Source organism: Dryobates pubescens, chromosome 32 (genome assembly GCF_014839835.1).
Source record: "Dryobates pubescens isolate bDryPub1 chromosome 32, bDryPub1.pri, whole genome shotgun sequence".
In the NCBI taxonomy this organism is placed as follows: Eukaryota; Metazoa; Chordata; class Aves; order Piciformes; family Picidae; genus Dryobates; species Dryobates pubescens.
In genome coordinates this window covers 3,945,896-3,962,904 of record NC_071643.1, presented here as the reverse complement: position 1 = coordinate 3,962,904, position 17,009 = coordinate 3,945,896, and the positions used below count along the sequence as shown (strand labels likewise).

General features: G+C 54.3%; 1 protein-coding gene across 1 annotated transcript; it reads left to right on the top strand.

The window, feature by feature from the left end:
• Nucleotides 1-38: 38 nt before the first annotated feature.
• Nucleotides 39-13,655, top strand: TBCCD1 (TBCC domain containing 1). Its single transcript, XM_054175539.1, has 7 exons — nucleotides 39-389; nucleotides 485-634; nucleotides 3,368-3,734; nucleotides 5,122-5,308; nucleotides 6,431-6,928; nucleotides 10,737-10,899; nucleotides 13,346-13,655. The coding sequence occupies exons 1-6, from the start codon at nucleotides 39-41 to the stop codon at nucleotides 10,864-10,866; spliced, it is 1,683 nt and encodes a 560-aa protein (XP_054031514.1). The 3' UTR covers nucleotides 10,867-10,899; nucleotides 13,346-13,655.
• The last annotated feature ends 3,354 nt before the right edge of the window (nucleotides 13,656-17,009 follow it).

The window sequence follows — 17,009 nt, the reverse complement described above, 5'->3', positions numbered from 1 at the left end:
TCGGTGGCCGCGGGAAGCGCCCCGTGGCAACGGTCGTCATGGAGGCGGCGGCGGCGGCGGCGGCTCCGGTGCGGCTCTGGGTGAAGACGGAGCCGTTCCTGTTGGGTGTCCTGCCCGTCCCGCCGCCCGCCCGTCTCGGTCCCCACTACCTGCGGAAGATGGCCGTCTACACCCGGGCGCGAGCGGCCGAGGGCTGCTTCCCGCGGCTGTCGTGGCCCCGTTGGCGGCACATCGCCTGCGGGAAGCTGCAGCTGGGCCGCGGCCTGGCCTGGCTCTACTTCGAGCTCTTCCACAGCCTGCTGCGGCGGGACCCGCCAGGTCGCCTCGAGTGGGCCGAGGCTGAGGCGGCCTGTGCCAGCGCCGAGGAACTGGAGCGGGAGCGGAGCAAGGTAGGAAGCCCGCATCCCGCGGAGGGCGGGCGGGCAGGCGGGCGTGGGGAGAGCCCAACCCATCCTAACGCCTTTTCTTCTCCCCTCTTGGCAAGCTGTCGGTAGATACTCTGCAGTTCCTGCTCTTCCTGTACATCCAGCAGGTGAACAAGGTTTCTCTGCGGAGGTCTCTGGTCGGGGAGGAATGGCCGAGCCCCAGGACCAAGTCTCCCAGCCTGTCTGGCAAATCTACCAGCGACAACAAGGTATCTGTGGCGGTAGGGGTCTCCTGGGGCGGCCGTGTGGGGAACTGCAAAAGCTTGCCTTGAAGGGGAATGAGAAGTGGTTTGTACCCACAACGGTGTAACCCTGCCTGCAGTGAAGTCTAAGCCAGAGGGTTGGACTCTTCAGAGTCCCTTCCAAGCCCTGCCGTGCCAGGATGCTGTGACTCTGTAAGGCTGGGCCATTCTCTGCAGCTTTGCCAGCAAAAGTTGTCCATAGCGATTTCCTTGAGCCTGAGACCAGCATTGTCTCAGGTTTTTTGGTATTCTTCTTCTAAGCAGCAACTCCCTGCTTGCCTTTTCTATTACTCCAGTGGGAAGCTTTTCATGTGTGGGAGGATGCTTTTGTGTGATCCACTGTAGAGTGTTAGCATCCCAGCATGGTCCTTAGCATGAATTTGTGTTTCAGAGAGGAGACTTGCTTGGTCAGCTGTGGATCAACCACATGCAAGTGCTGATAGAACAGAACAGAACAGAATTAACCAGGTTGGAAAAGACCTTTGATGTTTCCTTTTGAAGTAATCTCAAGTATTTTGAAAGAAGAGAAGTGAGTTGGATGTATCAGATCCAGCTTGTGGGCAGCTCTGCAAGAGTGAATTAGGGATTGGTGACATCACTGTAAAGGTTAGCTACAGACCTCTGGGTTTCTGTCAGGGCTATGAAGCTGGGAGCTGTGTGAGCTGGTGAGATATAGCTAGAGGCAAGCTAGCTGAAGTAATGAAAAATAGGAAGTCTCTTTACAGTGAAAGGCTAAGCACATGAGAAGAGGAACAGGAGGAACTCATCCAGGGCTGTGAGTTGAGTGCCTGGTCTTGTTTAAGAGCTGATCTTTTGGTCTAGACAGGGAGGAGGTGTCTTTTGACTGCCACTGTACTCCTCCTTTCCAGTACCCTTCCATTCTACCTTTCCAGTACCTGAAGGGGTCCTGCAAGAAAGCTGGGCAGGGATTTTTGACAAGGGCTTGTAGTGACAGGACAAGAAGCAATGGCTTTGAGCTGGAAGAGGGCAGATTTAGGCTGGAGATGAGGAAGAAATTCTTGGCAGTGAGGGTGGTGAGACACTGGCACAGGCTGCCCAGGGGGGCTGTGGATGTCCCCTCCCTGGAGGTATCCAAAGCCAGGTTGGATGAGGCCTTGAGCAAGCTGGGCTGGTGGGAGGTGTCCCTGCCCATGGCAGGGGGTTGGAACTGGATGATCTTTGGGATCCCTTCCAACCCAAACCATTCCAGAGGTCCCCAGAGGTTTGGATCGCAGCAGGACTGGGACTCTCCTCCGGTGTTACTTCTCTCTGTGATGGGTGAGATTCTCCCAGCATTGGTGGTTCCTGATGTGAGCCATGTCCCCTTTGCAAGTAGGGCAGGGAGGCTTGTCCAGTGCCAGGGGATGTCTGTCACAGCACAGGGGTGTCCAGCTGCTGGACAGGATGCTCACAGCTGCTTGTTGAAGCCTGCTGGCTGCAGCCCTTGCTGCTGGTGGTGCCGGTGTGCGGTCCCAGCCGTGCGTTGCTTGTTCTGCAGCTGACAGCAAAGGTTGTCTTTATTAAGGCCTCCATAATTCTAGTCATCTGCTATTTTGTGTGTGTGTGTGTGTGTCTAGAGTGCTTTAGAATGTGAACTCATGATTCTTTCAGAGGTCATTTGATTTATTGTCCTGCTCTCTGGGAAGAAATGACCCTCTGCTTTTTCCCCCGCAGCGCCTTGGGAGGCGACACTGAATCATGTTTGAAGGTCTGGAACAGTTGCAGCTGTTTTCCAATAGCAAGACCTTGACTGTCAGTTATTGATTTGTTTCCTATCTGCAGCTGCCAGCAGCAGCAGCTGGCTGAATTTGTGTGGGAAGGCTTGCAGCAGAGTCTGTTTCTGCTTTTTAGAATGAAATAGCTGGTACTTGGAGTCACCATATAAAATGTGCTTGTTTCTTTTTCTCCTTTTTTGGGTGGAGGTTGCTGTCTGTGTTTGTGGAGAGCAGAGCAGCAGAAGCAGCAAGCAGGGGAAAGCAGGAGTTTGGGGCTGCTTTCTGCTCTTTCAGAACGGGTGGAAGCAAGGATGCTTTGTAGAATGTCCATGGAGCTTGTGAGCTCTCTGAGAGCTCACCAGCCTCTCCTTGTAGCTGAGAACGAAGTCTAGCATGGCAGCTCTCCTCCTTGGTTCTTCTGTTGCTTGGAGGAGGAAGTTATCATCAGTGCATCCCAGGAGTTTCCTGGATTGCTTATGCCCTGCAGCGTTGGCTCTTCAGCTGATGTCAGAGTAGTTAAAGGAGGGCAGCAAAGGTGATCCAAGGGGCTGGAGCACCTCTGCTATGAGGATAGGCTGAGGGAGCTGGGCTTGTTCAGCCTGCAGAAGTGAAGACTCTGGGGTGACCCTTACAGATGTCTTCCAGTACCTAAAAGGAAGCTGCAGAAAGGCTGTGGAGGAGTCCCTCTGCAGAGACAGCACAAGGGGGAATGGTTTGGATCTGAGGAAGATCAGGGTTAGACTGCATGCTAGGAAGAAGTTCTTCAGTCTGAGGGTGGTGAGACTCTGGGACAGGTTGCCAGGCAGGTTGTGCATGTCCCCTCCTGGGGGTGTTCAAGGCCAGGCTGCATGGGGCCTTGAGCAGCCAGGTTTAACTGAGAGGTGTCCCTGCCCATGGCAGGGAGGTTGTGAGGTCCCTTCCAACCCGAGCCGCTCTGTCATTCTAACTCACCTCCTTCTTCTGTGTTTCTTTCCTGCCTGCCAAGAACTGGAATGATCAGGACCACCTTGCCTTTGTGCAGAGCCACCTCTTGGACATGCTGGAGCTGCTGCTGGAGCCCGAGCAGCTGAGCGCCTCGCGGCCCGGCGGCCCCGGCGGCGCGGTGTCGCTGGAAGCCGCCCGTGCCCTGGGCTTCCTGCTGGAAGGGGCGGCGAGCGGCTGCGGCACCGTGCGGCCCCTGCACCAGCTGGCGCTCTGGCAGCCCTGCCACCGGCCCAACGGCTACTCCAAGGTCTCCAGAGCCTTCTCCTTGCCCAAGCTCGAGAGCTGGCTGCGCTCTTGCCTGACTGCAAACCCCTTTGGAATGAGTGCCTGCCTCAGGGCTGGGAAGAAGCTGGCGTGGGCACAGCAAGGTAGCTGCCAGGCCTTGTCTTTCCCTTTTAGACCCCACTGCTCTCCTCAGCTCCCTGAGGGGAGGTCTGGAGAGCAGGGCTGGGGAGGAGCGGCTGAGGGAGCTGGGGGTGTTTGCTCTGGAGGAGAGGAGCCTGAGGGGAGACCTTATTGCTCTCCACAACTCCCTGAAAGGAGGTTGGAGTGAGGTGAGGGTGGTCTCTTCTCCCTAGTCTCAGGTGATAGAAGGAGAGGAAATGGCCTGAAATTGTGCCAGGGGAGGGTTAGGTTGGAGAGGAGGAACAATTTATTTGCTGCAAGAATGGTCAGGGATTGGCACAAGCTGCCCAGGGAGGTGGTGGAGTGCCCATCCCTGGAGGTGATCAAGAGCCGTGTGGCCATGGCACTTGGGGATGTGGTTTAGTGTCCATGGTGGTGCTGAGTTGAAGGTTTGACTGGATGATCTTGGAGGTCTCTTGCAACCAAAGCAACTCTATGATTCTGTGAAATAACCCCAGCCTCAGCAACTTTTGCTGAGCAGGTTCTGGCAGTGCCTTCTGTCAGTGGAGATGGGGCAAGGGAAGCCGAGAGGCAGGTCTGGAGGCCTGGAGAGTGCTCCATCATCCATCTGTGTGTGTTTGTCTGGTCTGTGGATCTGTTTTGTGACTTCACTGCAGAGGCCCTGCAGGGTGAGATCAGGATTGATCCAGTGCAGCTGGGCACAGGGGATCATGGATCAAGTGATGTGTTTGTGACAAAGCTGAGAAGTGCTCTGGGTTTCCTTCCCTTGAATCAGAGCCCCTTGCCTGCAGGGCCGTGGCAGTGGAGCCAAGGCACCTTCCCCAGGTGCTGATGAGTGTTGTGTTCCTCAGACTGTGCAGCCCTCAGTGGCAGTGCTTTGGGTAGCTCTGGGAGGTTGCTCAAGGCTTGTACTCTAGAGGGAGCATTTCACTGCCTTCAAACACACACTCCCTGCTTCCAACATCAAACCTGTCCTTATGATCTTCCTGCCAAGCTGAGTCTTGTGTTCTGGAAATGGAGATGCCTAGGCCAGGGCTGTCAGGAGCTTGTGGGAGGTTTTGGCTGCCCCTGGGAGAATCTTAAAGTGGTTTTGATCTTTTGAAAGCTTGAAGGATCAAAACTTGATCTTTCAAAAACTTCTGGAGGTTGTGACTGCTCTGTACTGCTGACCTGCCTGGCAGGCATTGGTGGATGAGCTGACTGATGTTTGAAGGGATGCTTTCTGATGCACCCTTGAAGTTCTGGGCTGATCATTTCCTTCTGGGATTGCTGAGTGGTGTGGGAAGTAAAGCATGGTGTGTGCCTCTGCAGGGATCATCACAGGTAGCCTTTGTGTGCCTTTTTCTTTGATACTTCTTTGGTTTTCCACTGGTGAACTTTATTTTGCAGTTGAAGGGGCAACCAGGAGAGCAAAGATTGCCTGCCACACTCGTGGGGTGCCTGAGGAGTCCTCCATGGTGATCATGAGCCAGGTGTACAAGCAGACCCTGGCCAAGAGCTCAGACACCCTGGTGGGGGCTCATGTGAGAATTCATCGCTGCAATGAGTCCTTTGTCTATCTCCTCTCTCCCCTCAGGTGAGTTCCTGTTCTCTGGGACACAGCTGGGTGCTGGTCAGCAAGCTGATCCTCTGCTGAGCTCCTGTTCTCTGGGACACAGCTGGGTGCTGGTCAGCAAGCTGATCCCCTGCTGAGCTCCTGTTCTCTGGGACACAGCTGGATGCTGGTCAGCAAGCTGATCCAGAGCTGAGCTCCTGTTCTCTGGGACACAGCTGGGTGCTGGTCAGCAAGCTGATCCCCTGCTGAGCTCCTGTTCTCTGGGACACAGCTGGGTGCTGGTCAGCAAGCTGATCCAGAGCTGAGCTCCTGTTCTCTGGGACACAGCTGGATGCTGGTCAGCAAGCTGATCCCCTGCTGAGCTCCTGCTCTCTGGGACACAGCTGGGTGCTGGTCAGCAAGCTGATCCAGAGCTGAGCTCCTGTTCTCTGGGACACAGCTGGGTGCTGGTCAGCAAGCTGATCCCCTGCTGAGCTCCTGTTCTCTGGGACACAGCTGGGTGCTGGTCAGCAAGCTGATCCCCTGCTGAGCTCCTGTTCTCTGGGACACAGCTGGGTGCTGGTCAGCAAGCTGATCCCCTGCTGAGCTCCTGTTAGAGGGGCTGAAGCAATGACCAAGTGCTGCTTTTGCTCCTGCTCACAGCGTCCTCACCCTCTTGGATGAGGGGCAATGGTCTGAAGTGAGAGAGAAGCAGATTTAGACTAGATCTTAGGGAGAAGTTTTGCACCAGGAGGGCCACAAAAATGCTCAGGGGGTTGGAGCACCTCTGCTACAGGGACAGGCTGAGGGAGCTGGGGGTGTTCAGCCTTGAGAAGAGAAGGCTCCAGGGAGACCTAGTAGCAGCCTGCCAGTGCCTGAAGGGGGCTACAAGAGGCATGGACAGAGACTGTTTGCCAAGGCCTGCAGGGATGGGATGAGAGGCAGTGGCTTCAAGCTAGAGCAGAGCAGCTTGAGATTGGGTGTGAGGAGCGAGCTCTTTACTGTGAGGGAACACCGGAACAGGTTGCTCTGGGAGGTGGTTGAGGCCCCATCCCTGGAGATAGCGAGTGTGAGCCTCAGCAGGGCTGTGGGCAGCCTGCTGTGGTGGAGGATGTCCCTGGCTGAGCTCTGGAGGTGCCAGCTCCTGCTGTGGTTCTTTTGCAGATCTGTCACCATCGAGAAGTGTCGCAGCAGCACGTTCGTCCTCGGCCCTGTGCAGCAATCTGTCCACGTCCACAGCTGCGACAACATCAAGGTCATAGTCATCTGCCACCGCCTGTCCCTTTCTGCCACCACTGGCTGCACCTTTCACACCCTGACACCCACCCAGCCTCTGCTCCTCCCAGGCAACCAGGCGGTCACCTTCGCCCCCTACCACACCCATTATCCCACGCTGGAAGACCACATGGCGCAGGTGGGCCTGGCCACGCTGCCCAACCACTGGGATAACCCCATGCTGGTGTGCAGGGAGAGCGGTGACCCCGGCCTCTTCAGCCTCATGCCCCCCTCGGACTTCTACACCTTTGTGATTCCTTTTGAGATGGAAGGAGACACCACGGAGACGCCAGGGGGCCTGCCCCAGGCCTACCAGAGGGCGCTCAGCCAGCGAGAGCAGAAGGTGCAGATCTGGCAGAGGACTGTGAAGGAGGCAGGTCTGACCAAGTGAGTGTTGCCTGCCCAACAGCAGCCTGGGAGCTGTGTGCAAGCAGAGGATTCATTTGGTGATGCTTTACCCGTGGGTTGGTTTGCAGGAGACACGACTTGCAGGCCGCTCCTGGAGGAAGCGGCCCTCCTGGGGGTCCTTGGTGTTGCAGTGAGAACAGCAATGCTCCCAGTCCTGCCTCTGAAGGAGGTGCTTTGGCAGGAGTGCAGGTGCACAGTCTCACAGTATAACTAAGGTTGGAAGAGACCCCAAGGATCATCAAGTCCAACCTGTCCCAACAGACCTCATGACTAGACCATGGCACCAAGTGCCACGTCCAATCCCCTCTTGAACACCTCCAGGGATGGGGACTCCACCACCTCCCTGGGCAGCACATCCCAATGACGAACGACTCGCTCGGTGAAGAACTTTTTCCTCACCTCGAGTCTAAACCTCCCCTGGCACAGCTTGAGACTGTGTCCTCTTGTTCTGGTGCTGGTCGCCTGGGAGAAGAGACCAACCCCTTCCTGTCTACAACCACCCTTCAGGTAGTTGTAGAGGGCAATGAGGTCTCCCCTGAGCCTCCTCTTCTGCAGGCTAAGCAACCCCAGCTCCCTCAGCCTCTCCTCACAGGGCTGTGCTCAAGGCCTCTCCCCAGCCTTGTTGCCCTTCTCTGGACACAGTCAAGTGTCTCAATGTCCTTCTTAAATTGAGGCCCCCAGAACTGGACACAGGACTCAAGGTGTGGCGTCAGCAGTGCTGAGCACAGGGCACAATGACTTCCCTGCTCCTGCTGGCCACACTATTCCTAATGCAGGCCAGGATGCCATTGGCCCTCTTGGCCACCTGGGCACACTGCTGGCTCAGGTTTAGGCAGCTGTCAATCAGCACCCCCAGGTCCCTCTCTGCCTGGCTGCTCTCCAGCCACTCTGACCCCAGCCTGTCGTGCTGCATGGGGTTGGTGTGGCCTCCTGTTGCTACAGGAGGAAGGTGGATGTGCAGTAGTGACCCAGTAGTGGTGCAAGAGGTGTACAAACCTTCTCAACTCAGCCTTGAATCTTTAAAGGTAGCAGAGTGGAAACTCTTGTTCTGGAGTCATCCCTTGTGCTTATCAACCTCATCTGAGGTGCTTCCCCCTCCAGCCATTTTCCTCTCAGTTTAAGAAGGACATTGAGACTCTTGAAGGTGTCCAGAGAAGGGCAACGAGGCTGGGGAGAGGTCTTGAGCACAGCCCTGTGAGGTTAGATGGTGGTGTGGCTCAGTTGGTAGCACATAAGACCTTTAATGGGGAAGGTTGTGAGTTCAAGCCTGCAGTGGGCACTAGTGTCCTCCCTACTCTAGTCATGAGGTCTGTGGTGACAGGTTGGACTCGATGATCTTTGAGGTCTCTTCCAACCTTAGTGATACTGAATACTGAGAGGCTGAGGGAGCTGGGGTTGCTTAGCCTGGAGAAGAGGAGGCTCAGGGGAGACCTTCTTGCTCTCTGCAACTCCCTGAAGGGAGGTTGTAGCCAGGTGAGGGTTGGTCTCTTCTCCCAGGCAACCAGCACCAGAACAAGAGGACACAGTCTCGAGCTGCACCAGGGCAGGTTTAGGCTGGAGGTGAGGAGAAAGTTCTTCACACAGAGAGTTGTTAGGCATTGGAATGTGCTGCCCAGGGAGGTGGTGGAGTCCCCATCCCTGGAGGTGTTCAAGAGGGGATTGGATGTGGCACTTGGAGCCATGGTTTAGTCATGAGGTCTGTGGTGACAGGTTGGACTTGGTGATCTTTGAGGTCTCTTACCACCTTGGTGATTCTGCTGCTTCTCACCCCAGGGTGCTGTGAAGGTGTTTAGCCTGTCAAAAATCTTCCTGTGAACGAACTGTGAGGTAGTAGGGATGCTATGCTGAGGTTTCCCATCCCCTGCAGCAGGCACAAGAGGCCAGAGCTCACTATTGCAGTGCCTTCTTTCATGGAAGGGGGAAAGCTGTGGGGAGTTCAGCAGCTTGCTGCAAAGGATCTGGGCAGCTGACAGTGTAAAACGTCCCTGACTCCTGCAGACAGGGAAACAAGCAGGGAGACAACTGGGAAGCTTAGAGCAAACAGGCTCTCAGACTTGTAGAAAGAAAAGAAGCTGCCATGCTTGAATGAGGATGTGAAAGGGAATGTTAGATATAAGAAGACATCTTTCAAGCAGTTGAAGTTGTCTGAATGAGGAAAGTGGGGCAGAAGAAGAATGTAAATCCTGCCAGGCTGAGAGTAAAACCCCCCTAAGACAGGAGCAGGGAGACAGCTTGAGGAGCAACTTGCAAAAGCATAAAATCCTGTTTATTCATTTCCCAGCCTATCAGCCAGAGAGGCTTTCAGGGGCAGCAGCAGATCAGGGGATATAAAAAGCACTTGGAGAAGATAAACCTGGAAGGGAGGAAAGAAGTGACTGCCTTTGGTGCTCACAGGCACTGGGCAGGAATCGAGGCTGGTTTCTGTCCCAGAACCCTGCTCCTCAGGGAATGCCACCAGTGGAAGGGAGGGTGCAAAGAGGAGCTTGAAAGCAAAAAAAATAAAGGGTCTGGCCACACTGAGCCTCTCTGGAGGTGGGGCACAAAGATGAATAGGGCTGGGATGCTGCTGTGCCCAGGACAGGCTGGCTTCAGCACATCTTGACAGGCTGGAGAAGTGAGCCAGTGCCAGCTGCAGGAGGTTCAACAGGTCACAGTGCAAGGTTCTTGCAGCTGGGTCAGGCCAACCCCAGGCTTAAGTCTTGGGTGCAGAATGGGTTGAGAGCAACCCTGAAGAAAGAGGCTTGGGGGTGTTGGTTGCTGAGCAGTTCCCCAGGAGCCAGCAGTGCCCTCCTGCAGCCCAGCAGGCAGCTGTGTGCTGGCTGCAGCCAGAGCAGTGTGGGCAGCAGGGCAAGAGAGGATTCTGCCCCTTGGCTCTGCTCTGCTGAGACCTCACCTCCAATCCTGTGTCCCCAGCAGAAGGAGGACACAGAGCTGCTGCAGAGAGTCCAGAGGAGGCCACAAAGATGATCCAAGGGCTGGAGCAGCTCTGCTGTGAGGCCAGGCTGAGGAAGCTGGGGGTGTGCAGCCTGGAGAAGAGAAGACTCCAGGGGAACCTTAGAGCTGCCTTCCAATAGCTGAAGGGATCCTGCAGGAAGGCTGCAGAGAGACTTTTCCTATGGGTGCCTGGAGCCAGGCCAAGGGGGAATGGTTTGAAGCTGAGGCAGAGCAGGGTTAGAGTGGAGCTGAGGAAGAAGTTCTTCAGTGTGAGGGTGGTGAGAGTGTGGCCCAGGCTGCCCAGGGAGGCTGTGGCTGCCTCCTGCCTGGGGGTGTTCAAGGCCAGGGAAATGCTGCCATGAGCCTGTGCTGCTTTTGAGCATCTGATCAGTGCCAGAGTTGGAGAGCCTAAGTGGTGTTCCCTATTACTGCCAAAAGCACCCCAGAAGAGATGTAGCAGTTGTGGGAGTTGTTTGAGTGTTGTTTAGAAGTGAATTCTTTTCCTGCTCTCCATCCTCTCTCTGTCAGAACAGGACTTTGTGCCTCTAGGGCTTTAACCTTGGTTACTGATCTCTTCCTCCCTTTTCAGGCAGGTTTTTGATCTCTGCAGTCCTGTGGAGCAGGGTGGCTGTGCTGGTGGGGAGGTTTGCAGTGCTTCTCTAGCTGCACCAGGTTCTGCCTTTGGGGTTCATGATAGTCAAGAGTCACTTGCTCCAAACCTCCTGAGCTGAGCTCAGCCCAGCCCTTAGCTGACGGACCTGGAGGTTGGTTTTGGCAGTGGAGGTGAGAAGTGTGGTACTAGAAATAAATGGGATCTTTGCATACTGCCCTGCTGGTCTGCTCTTGGTTCCAGGGATCAGAGGAAACAGTTCCAGGTACTGGTGGAAAACAAATTCTATGAGTGGCTGGTGGAGACAGGAAACCGTCTGCAGCTGGACAGCCTCGTCCCTCCCGCCCTGGGCTCCAAGCAGGCAGCAGGGTAGCAGCCTCTCCCTGTGCAGCAGGGCAAAGGAAAGGTGAGTAGAGGGCCTGAGCCTCTTGATTCCCATCCATCCAGAGGAACTGTCCCATCTTTGGGGGGGGTGAGGGGGTGTGCAGCCTGGGCAGAACTAGGAGGCTGTTCAGTGGAGGTTAAAAAGTAGGATAGGATAGGATAGGATAGGATAGAAATAGAATAGAATAGAAATGGAATAGAATAGAATAGAAATGGAATAGAATAGAATAGAAATGGAATAGAATAGAATAGAAATGGAATAGAATAGAATAGAAAAGAAATAGAATAGAATAGAAATAGAATAGAAATAGAAATAGAATAGAATAGAAATAGAATAGAATAGAATAGAAATAGAATAGAAATAGAAATAGAATAGAAATAGAAAAGAAATAGAAATAGAAAAGAAATAGAAATAGAATAGAATAGAATAGGAATAGAATAGAATAGGAATAGAATAGGAATAGGAATAGACTAGAAATAGAATAGACTAGAAATAGAATAGACTAGAAATAGAATAGAATAGACTAGAAATAGAATAGAATAGACTAGAAATAGAATAGACTTGAATTGAATTGACCTGGTTGGAAGAGATCCCTGAGATCATCGAGTCCAGCCCACCACCCAACACCATCTAATCAACTAAACCATGGCACCAAGCACCTCATCCAGTCTCTTCCTAAACACCTCCAGTGACGGTGACTCCACCACCTCCCTGGGCAGCACATTCCTATGGCAAATAACTTTCTATCAAGAACTTCTTCCTCACCTCCAGCCTAACCCTCCCCTGGTGCAGCTTGAGGCTGTGTCCTCTTGTTCTCCCAAGAACTTTGCTTTTGGGTTTAGCTTTTGTTTTGCAGTCAAAAGCTCTGTGCAGTTCATAGAATCATAGAATTGTCAGGCTTGGAAGGGACCTCAAGGCTCAGCCAGTTCCAACCTCCCTGCCATGGGCAGGGACACCTCACACTACAGCAGGTTGCTCACAGCCACATCCAGACCGGGATGAGGGATGAGGCTTCCACCACCTCCCTGGGCAACCTCTTCCAGTCTCTCACCACCCTCATAAGGAAGAACTTCTTCCTAACATCCAGTCTGAATCTCCCCATTTCTAGTTTTGCTCCATCCCCCCTGGTCCTGTCACTCCCTGACACCCTCAAAAGTCCCTCCCCAGCTTTCTTGTAGCCACTTTGAGATACTGGAAGGCCACAAGAAGGTCACCTCAGAACCTTCTCTTCTCCAGACTGAACAGCCCCAACTCCCTCAGCCTGTCCTCATATCAGAGCAGCTCCAGCCTTCTGCTCATCCTTGTGGCCCTTCTCTGGACACTTTCCAGCACCTCCAGATCCTTCCTGGAACAGAGGCTCCAGAACTGGACGCAGTGCTCCAGCTGTGTTCTCACCAGAGCAGAGTAGAGGTGGAATTCAAATCTGCTCCTTGTGGACTCAGCACCTCCCTGGCTCTCTGCAGGTGTTGGGTTGGGTTTGGTGGGATGCTCAGACATGTTGTACACAATCTGATGTCCAAACTCCTCTGAGCAGCTGCTCTTTCTCAGTGGCTGTGTGTGTGAAGGGCTGCACTTCCCTGTGTGCCTAGCAGAGTTGAAAGCAGCTTCAAATGATTCCTGCTTTGCAGACTTTCTCTTCCCAAGCAGAGTTTAGGAGCCAGAGACAAGGCCTGGTCATACTTTTCTGCCATTGCATGTTTCAAACCATTAGAAGTATTACTTTCATGGTGGACCACAGGCTGGCTATGAACCAGCAATGTGCCCTTGTGGCCAAGAAAGCCAAGGGCATTGTGGGGTGTAGCAAGAAGAGTGTGGCCAGCAGGTCTAGGGAGGTTCTCCTCCCCCTCTGCTCTGCCCTGCTGAGGCCACATCTGGAATATTGTGTCTGGTGCTGGGCTCCTTGGTTCAGGGACAGGGACTTGCTGGAGAGGGTGCAGCAAAGGGCTACAAAGGTGCTGAGGGGACTGAAACAGCTCTGTGAGGAGGAAAGGCTGAGAGAATTGGGGCTGTTGAGCCTGGAGAAGAGCAGCCTGAGGGGGGATCTCATCAATGCTGATCAATACTTCAAGTGTAGCTGCCAAGAGGACAGGACCAGGCTTTGTTCAGTGTTGCCCAGTGCCAGGACAAGGGCTAAGAGGCACAAACTTGTACATCACAAGTTCCATCTGAACACAAGGAAGAAATTCTTGAGTTTCAGGGCTGCAGAGCCCTGGAGCAGGCTGCACAGAGAGGTGGTGAAGAGACATCCCTGGAGACATTGCAGACCCAGCTGGATATGTTCCTGTGTGACCTTCTCAAGTGACCCTGCCTTGTCAGGGGGGTTGCACCTGATGATCTCCAGAGGTCCCTTCCAGCCTCTGCCATTCTGTGATTCTGGGAAAGCTGTTTGGGTTTGGGTTGGGTTTTCTTTAGTCTTTGGCATGTGCTTTCTTGGCCAGTAAAATGTGCTCCTCTTGTTTCCTTACAGAGTTCTGGGAACAGGCAGCAGGACCCTGGAAAACAGCCCTCCTGAAGCCTTTGCAGCTGTCCTGTCTGAGCACAGCTCTTGGTGTGGACCTGCTGCCCAGCCTAGATGTGGGTTGGGTTCTGGCTCAGGATCTCCAAGCACTGCTGCTTCCCCAGGAGTGTGCTGTGACTCCTCTGCTGACGAGGTGCATGTCACTAGAGGAGGCTGCAGCGTGCTTGCTGCAGTGGGGAGGCTGGCAGGGTGTGCAGGTGTCCAGCAAAGGAGCTCCTCCTGGTGCAGAGCTGCCCTGGCCCTGCCCATCACTGCTGTGGGACGGTAGGAGCCAGCTCCCCACTGTTTATAGCTGTAGGAAGGAAAGGTTTGATTGTTTTTAATGACTAAAAGCCACTGGATGTGTTTTTACCTGAGGATGGCACTTCAGCACTGGAGCTTTATGGAATGAAATATCTCAGGTGTTTGCAGTGTTTTGGCAAATGTCAATAAACCAAAGTTGTCACCAGAGGCCTGGCACCTGTCCTAGGGAGAGGGGAGTGGCACAGGGACACAACAGCTCTGAGGGCAGCAAAGCTGGGGGAAGGGGCTGGGGAGGAGCAGCTGAGGGAGCTGGGGGTGTGCAGCCTGGAGAAGAGGAAGCTGAGGGGAGACCTCATTGCTCTCTACAGCTCCCTGAAAGGAGGCTGGAGTGAGGTAGGGGTTGGTCTCTTCTCCTTAGTCTCGGGTGATGGAAGGAGAGGAAATGGCCTGAAATTGTGCCAGGGGAGGGTTAGGTTGGAGATGAGGAACAATTTCTTTGCTGCAAGAGTGGTCAGGGATTGGCACAGGCTGCCCAGGGAGGTGGTGGAGTCCCCATCCCTGGAGATAACCAAGAACCATGTGGCCATGGCACTTTGGGACAGGGTTTAAAGGCCATGGTGGGGCTGGGTTGAAGGTTGGTCTGGATGATCTTGGAAGTCTCTTCCAAGCCAAGCAATTGTGTGATTCCATGTTTCTGAAGTGATCACAGTGGAGCTTTGAGATGTGCTCTTCAGCTACTAGGATGCCTTTTGATAGGACCTGTGCTGTGCTTGAGCTCTGATCTTCACCACTCAGTGTCTGAATTCAAAACCCCAAACCTCAGCCAAGCAGTAAATGACCTCCCAACTTCCTAGCAGCAGAAGCTGTCAGCAGCAGCACCAGGTGCCTGAAGACACCCTGCCATGGGGTGCTGCTGGATGTGTCTGCCTCAGGCTGTCCTACCTGAGTGCATTTAGCAGAGCTGCTGTTGCAAGCCTGCTTGTCCTGGCAGATTTGAAATGGAGCCTGCGTGTTCCAGGCACTGCTGTGCCAAACTCCTCTGCCTTTGTCTTGCTAAGCCCCTGGCTGCTGCAGGGGTGGTTTTTTTTCATCATGCATTGGCTGGGGTGGGGGCTGGGTCCACACACAAGCCACAGCCCTCACCCTGCTTGCTCTCTAGGCCGGAGTGTGGCTAAAACAAACACCTCAGCCAGTGCTGTGAGGGTTTGGGGTTAGCTTGTGAGGCTAGCAGAAGTGTGGGCATTGCTCTTCACTGCTTTAACACCCATGGTGCTCTTAGACTGATGGTTGGACTCGATCTCAGAGTCCTAGGCAATCCTGGGGTTCTATTTGATGTGAACATCACTCCCTTTGGGGGTGTGTGTGTGTGAAATCACTCCCTTTGTGTGTGGGGGATGTGTGAAATCACTCCCTTTGTGGGGGGGGTGTGAAATCACTCCCTTTGGGGTTGTGTGGCCAGACTTCTCCTCTGTGTTGGGCACTGTTTGGAGCATCATCTTGCAGCAGCAGGTGCCTGGAGAAGAGAAGGCTCCAGGGAGACCTTAGAGCAGCCTTCCAGTACCTGAAGGGGGCTACAGGGGGGCTGGGCAGGGACTTCTGACAGAGGCTGGGAGTGACAGGTTGGGGGGCAATGGCTTTGAGCTGGAGGTGGGGAGGTTGAGACTGGAGATTAGGAGTAAATTCTTTCCAGTGAGGGTGGTGAGACACTGGCACAGGTTGCTCCAGGGAGGCTGTGGATGCCCTCTCTCTGGAGGTGTTCAAGGCCAGGCCTTGAGCAAGCTGGGCTGGTGGGAGGTGTCCCTGCCCATGGCAGGGTGAGTTGGACCTGGATGATCTTTAAGATCCCTTCCAACCCAACCCATTGTGTGTCTCTGTGAGCAAAGCTCAAGCTGCAGGTGTGCTGTATGCTCTGTAGCCTCCTGGCTGCCCAGATGTGTCCATGGGGAGCTCTTGAAGCAGAGCTTCTCCTCAGAGCCTGCAGTGTTTTCCCTCGGCGTGTGTTGACCCTTTCCTAGCTGCATGCTTGGCTGCCTGGCACTGCTGTGGGCTCAGTGTTGGGTCTGCTCCTTGCAGGTGAGGTTGGGCCTTTCAGAGCTGCCTGGGATGCCTCTGTGTTCAACGTGCTTGCAAAGCAGAGCAGCCAACCTGCTCCCCCTCCCACCTTCCCCACCCTCCAGGCCTTGGCGGGGGGGGGGGGCGCGTGTTTTGAGTGCATTTGGCAGAGTTTTGGTGTTCTGACTCAGCAGATGGTGACAAAGGCAGGATGGTGAAGCCTTCCTTTATTCCATAATCCTGTTTGCTTTTCTGGAACTGGGCTGCAGCCCCAGAATCACTGACTCAATTTTTGGATCCCATTCTCATGACAAAGCGGCTGGCTGGTTTCAGACAAGCCCGTTATAAAAAGGGGGCCTCAGATCCAGCCCCTTTGTAACAGCTTCTGACATTCCTCCAGCGCTGGGCAGCTTGGCTGGCACGGAAAAATGTCCAGAGCTGGAACCAAGGTAAGGCCATTTGCAGTCTCCAGGTGCTTGTGGCTAGGAGGGGGGAATTGAGCAGGGGTAAGCGGTGGAGAAACTTGGGCTTCTTCGTTTCGCTGACTGAAAGCTTCCCCTCCTGTCCGTGTGGTGGCAAAAGGAGATGCTTGAAATCCCTTCATCAATGGAGGGAAGCTGGAAGTGAGCCCTCCTGGGTCTTCTCCCAGATCTTGGCTGTCTCCAGAGCACTGGAATAGGCTGCCCAGAGAGGTTGTGGAGTCTCCTTCTCTGGAGACTTTCCAGCCCCGTCTGGATGTGTTCCTGTGTGAGCTGTGCTGGATTCTCTGCTCCTGCTCTGGCAGGGGGGTTGGACTGGATGATCTCCAGAGGTCCCTTCCAACCCCTAACATCCTGTGAGCCTCTAGGTGTGGCTGTGGGGGGGGAGGAGGGAGGTGGGACACAGTGACTGGTCAGGGGACATTTGGAAGTGCAGCAGGAGCTGATGCCTTGTAAGTTGCCTGTGGAGGCTGCTGTGCCCATGGTGAAGGTGCCCACCTGCATGTGCAGGGCAGAGTGCCATGGAAAGCATCCTTGAGAGGGCCTGAGTCCCAACACCAGTGGCATCTGCCACAGCCCCCTTCCATGGTGGAGCAAAGGGTGTGCTGTAACAGAGAGACACCTGAATGTTGCCTGTAGTACCAGAGGCTGTAGTGCTCCCCAAGGGATGCAACCCAACCTCCTAACAGGGAACTGCTTGAAGGAGTCCAGCAAAGAGCCACAAAAATGATGGAGTGGAACATCTCCCTTACACAAGTAGACTGAAGAAGCTGGGGGCTCTTTTGCTTGGAGCAGAGGAGCCTGAGGGTGACCTCATTCATGTTGCTCAAGCTGTGCAG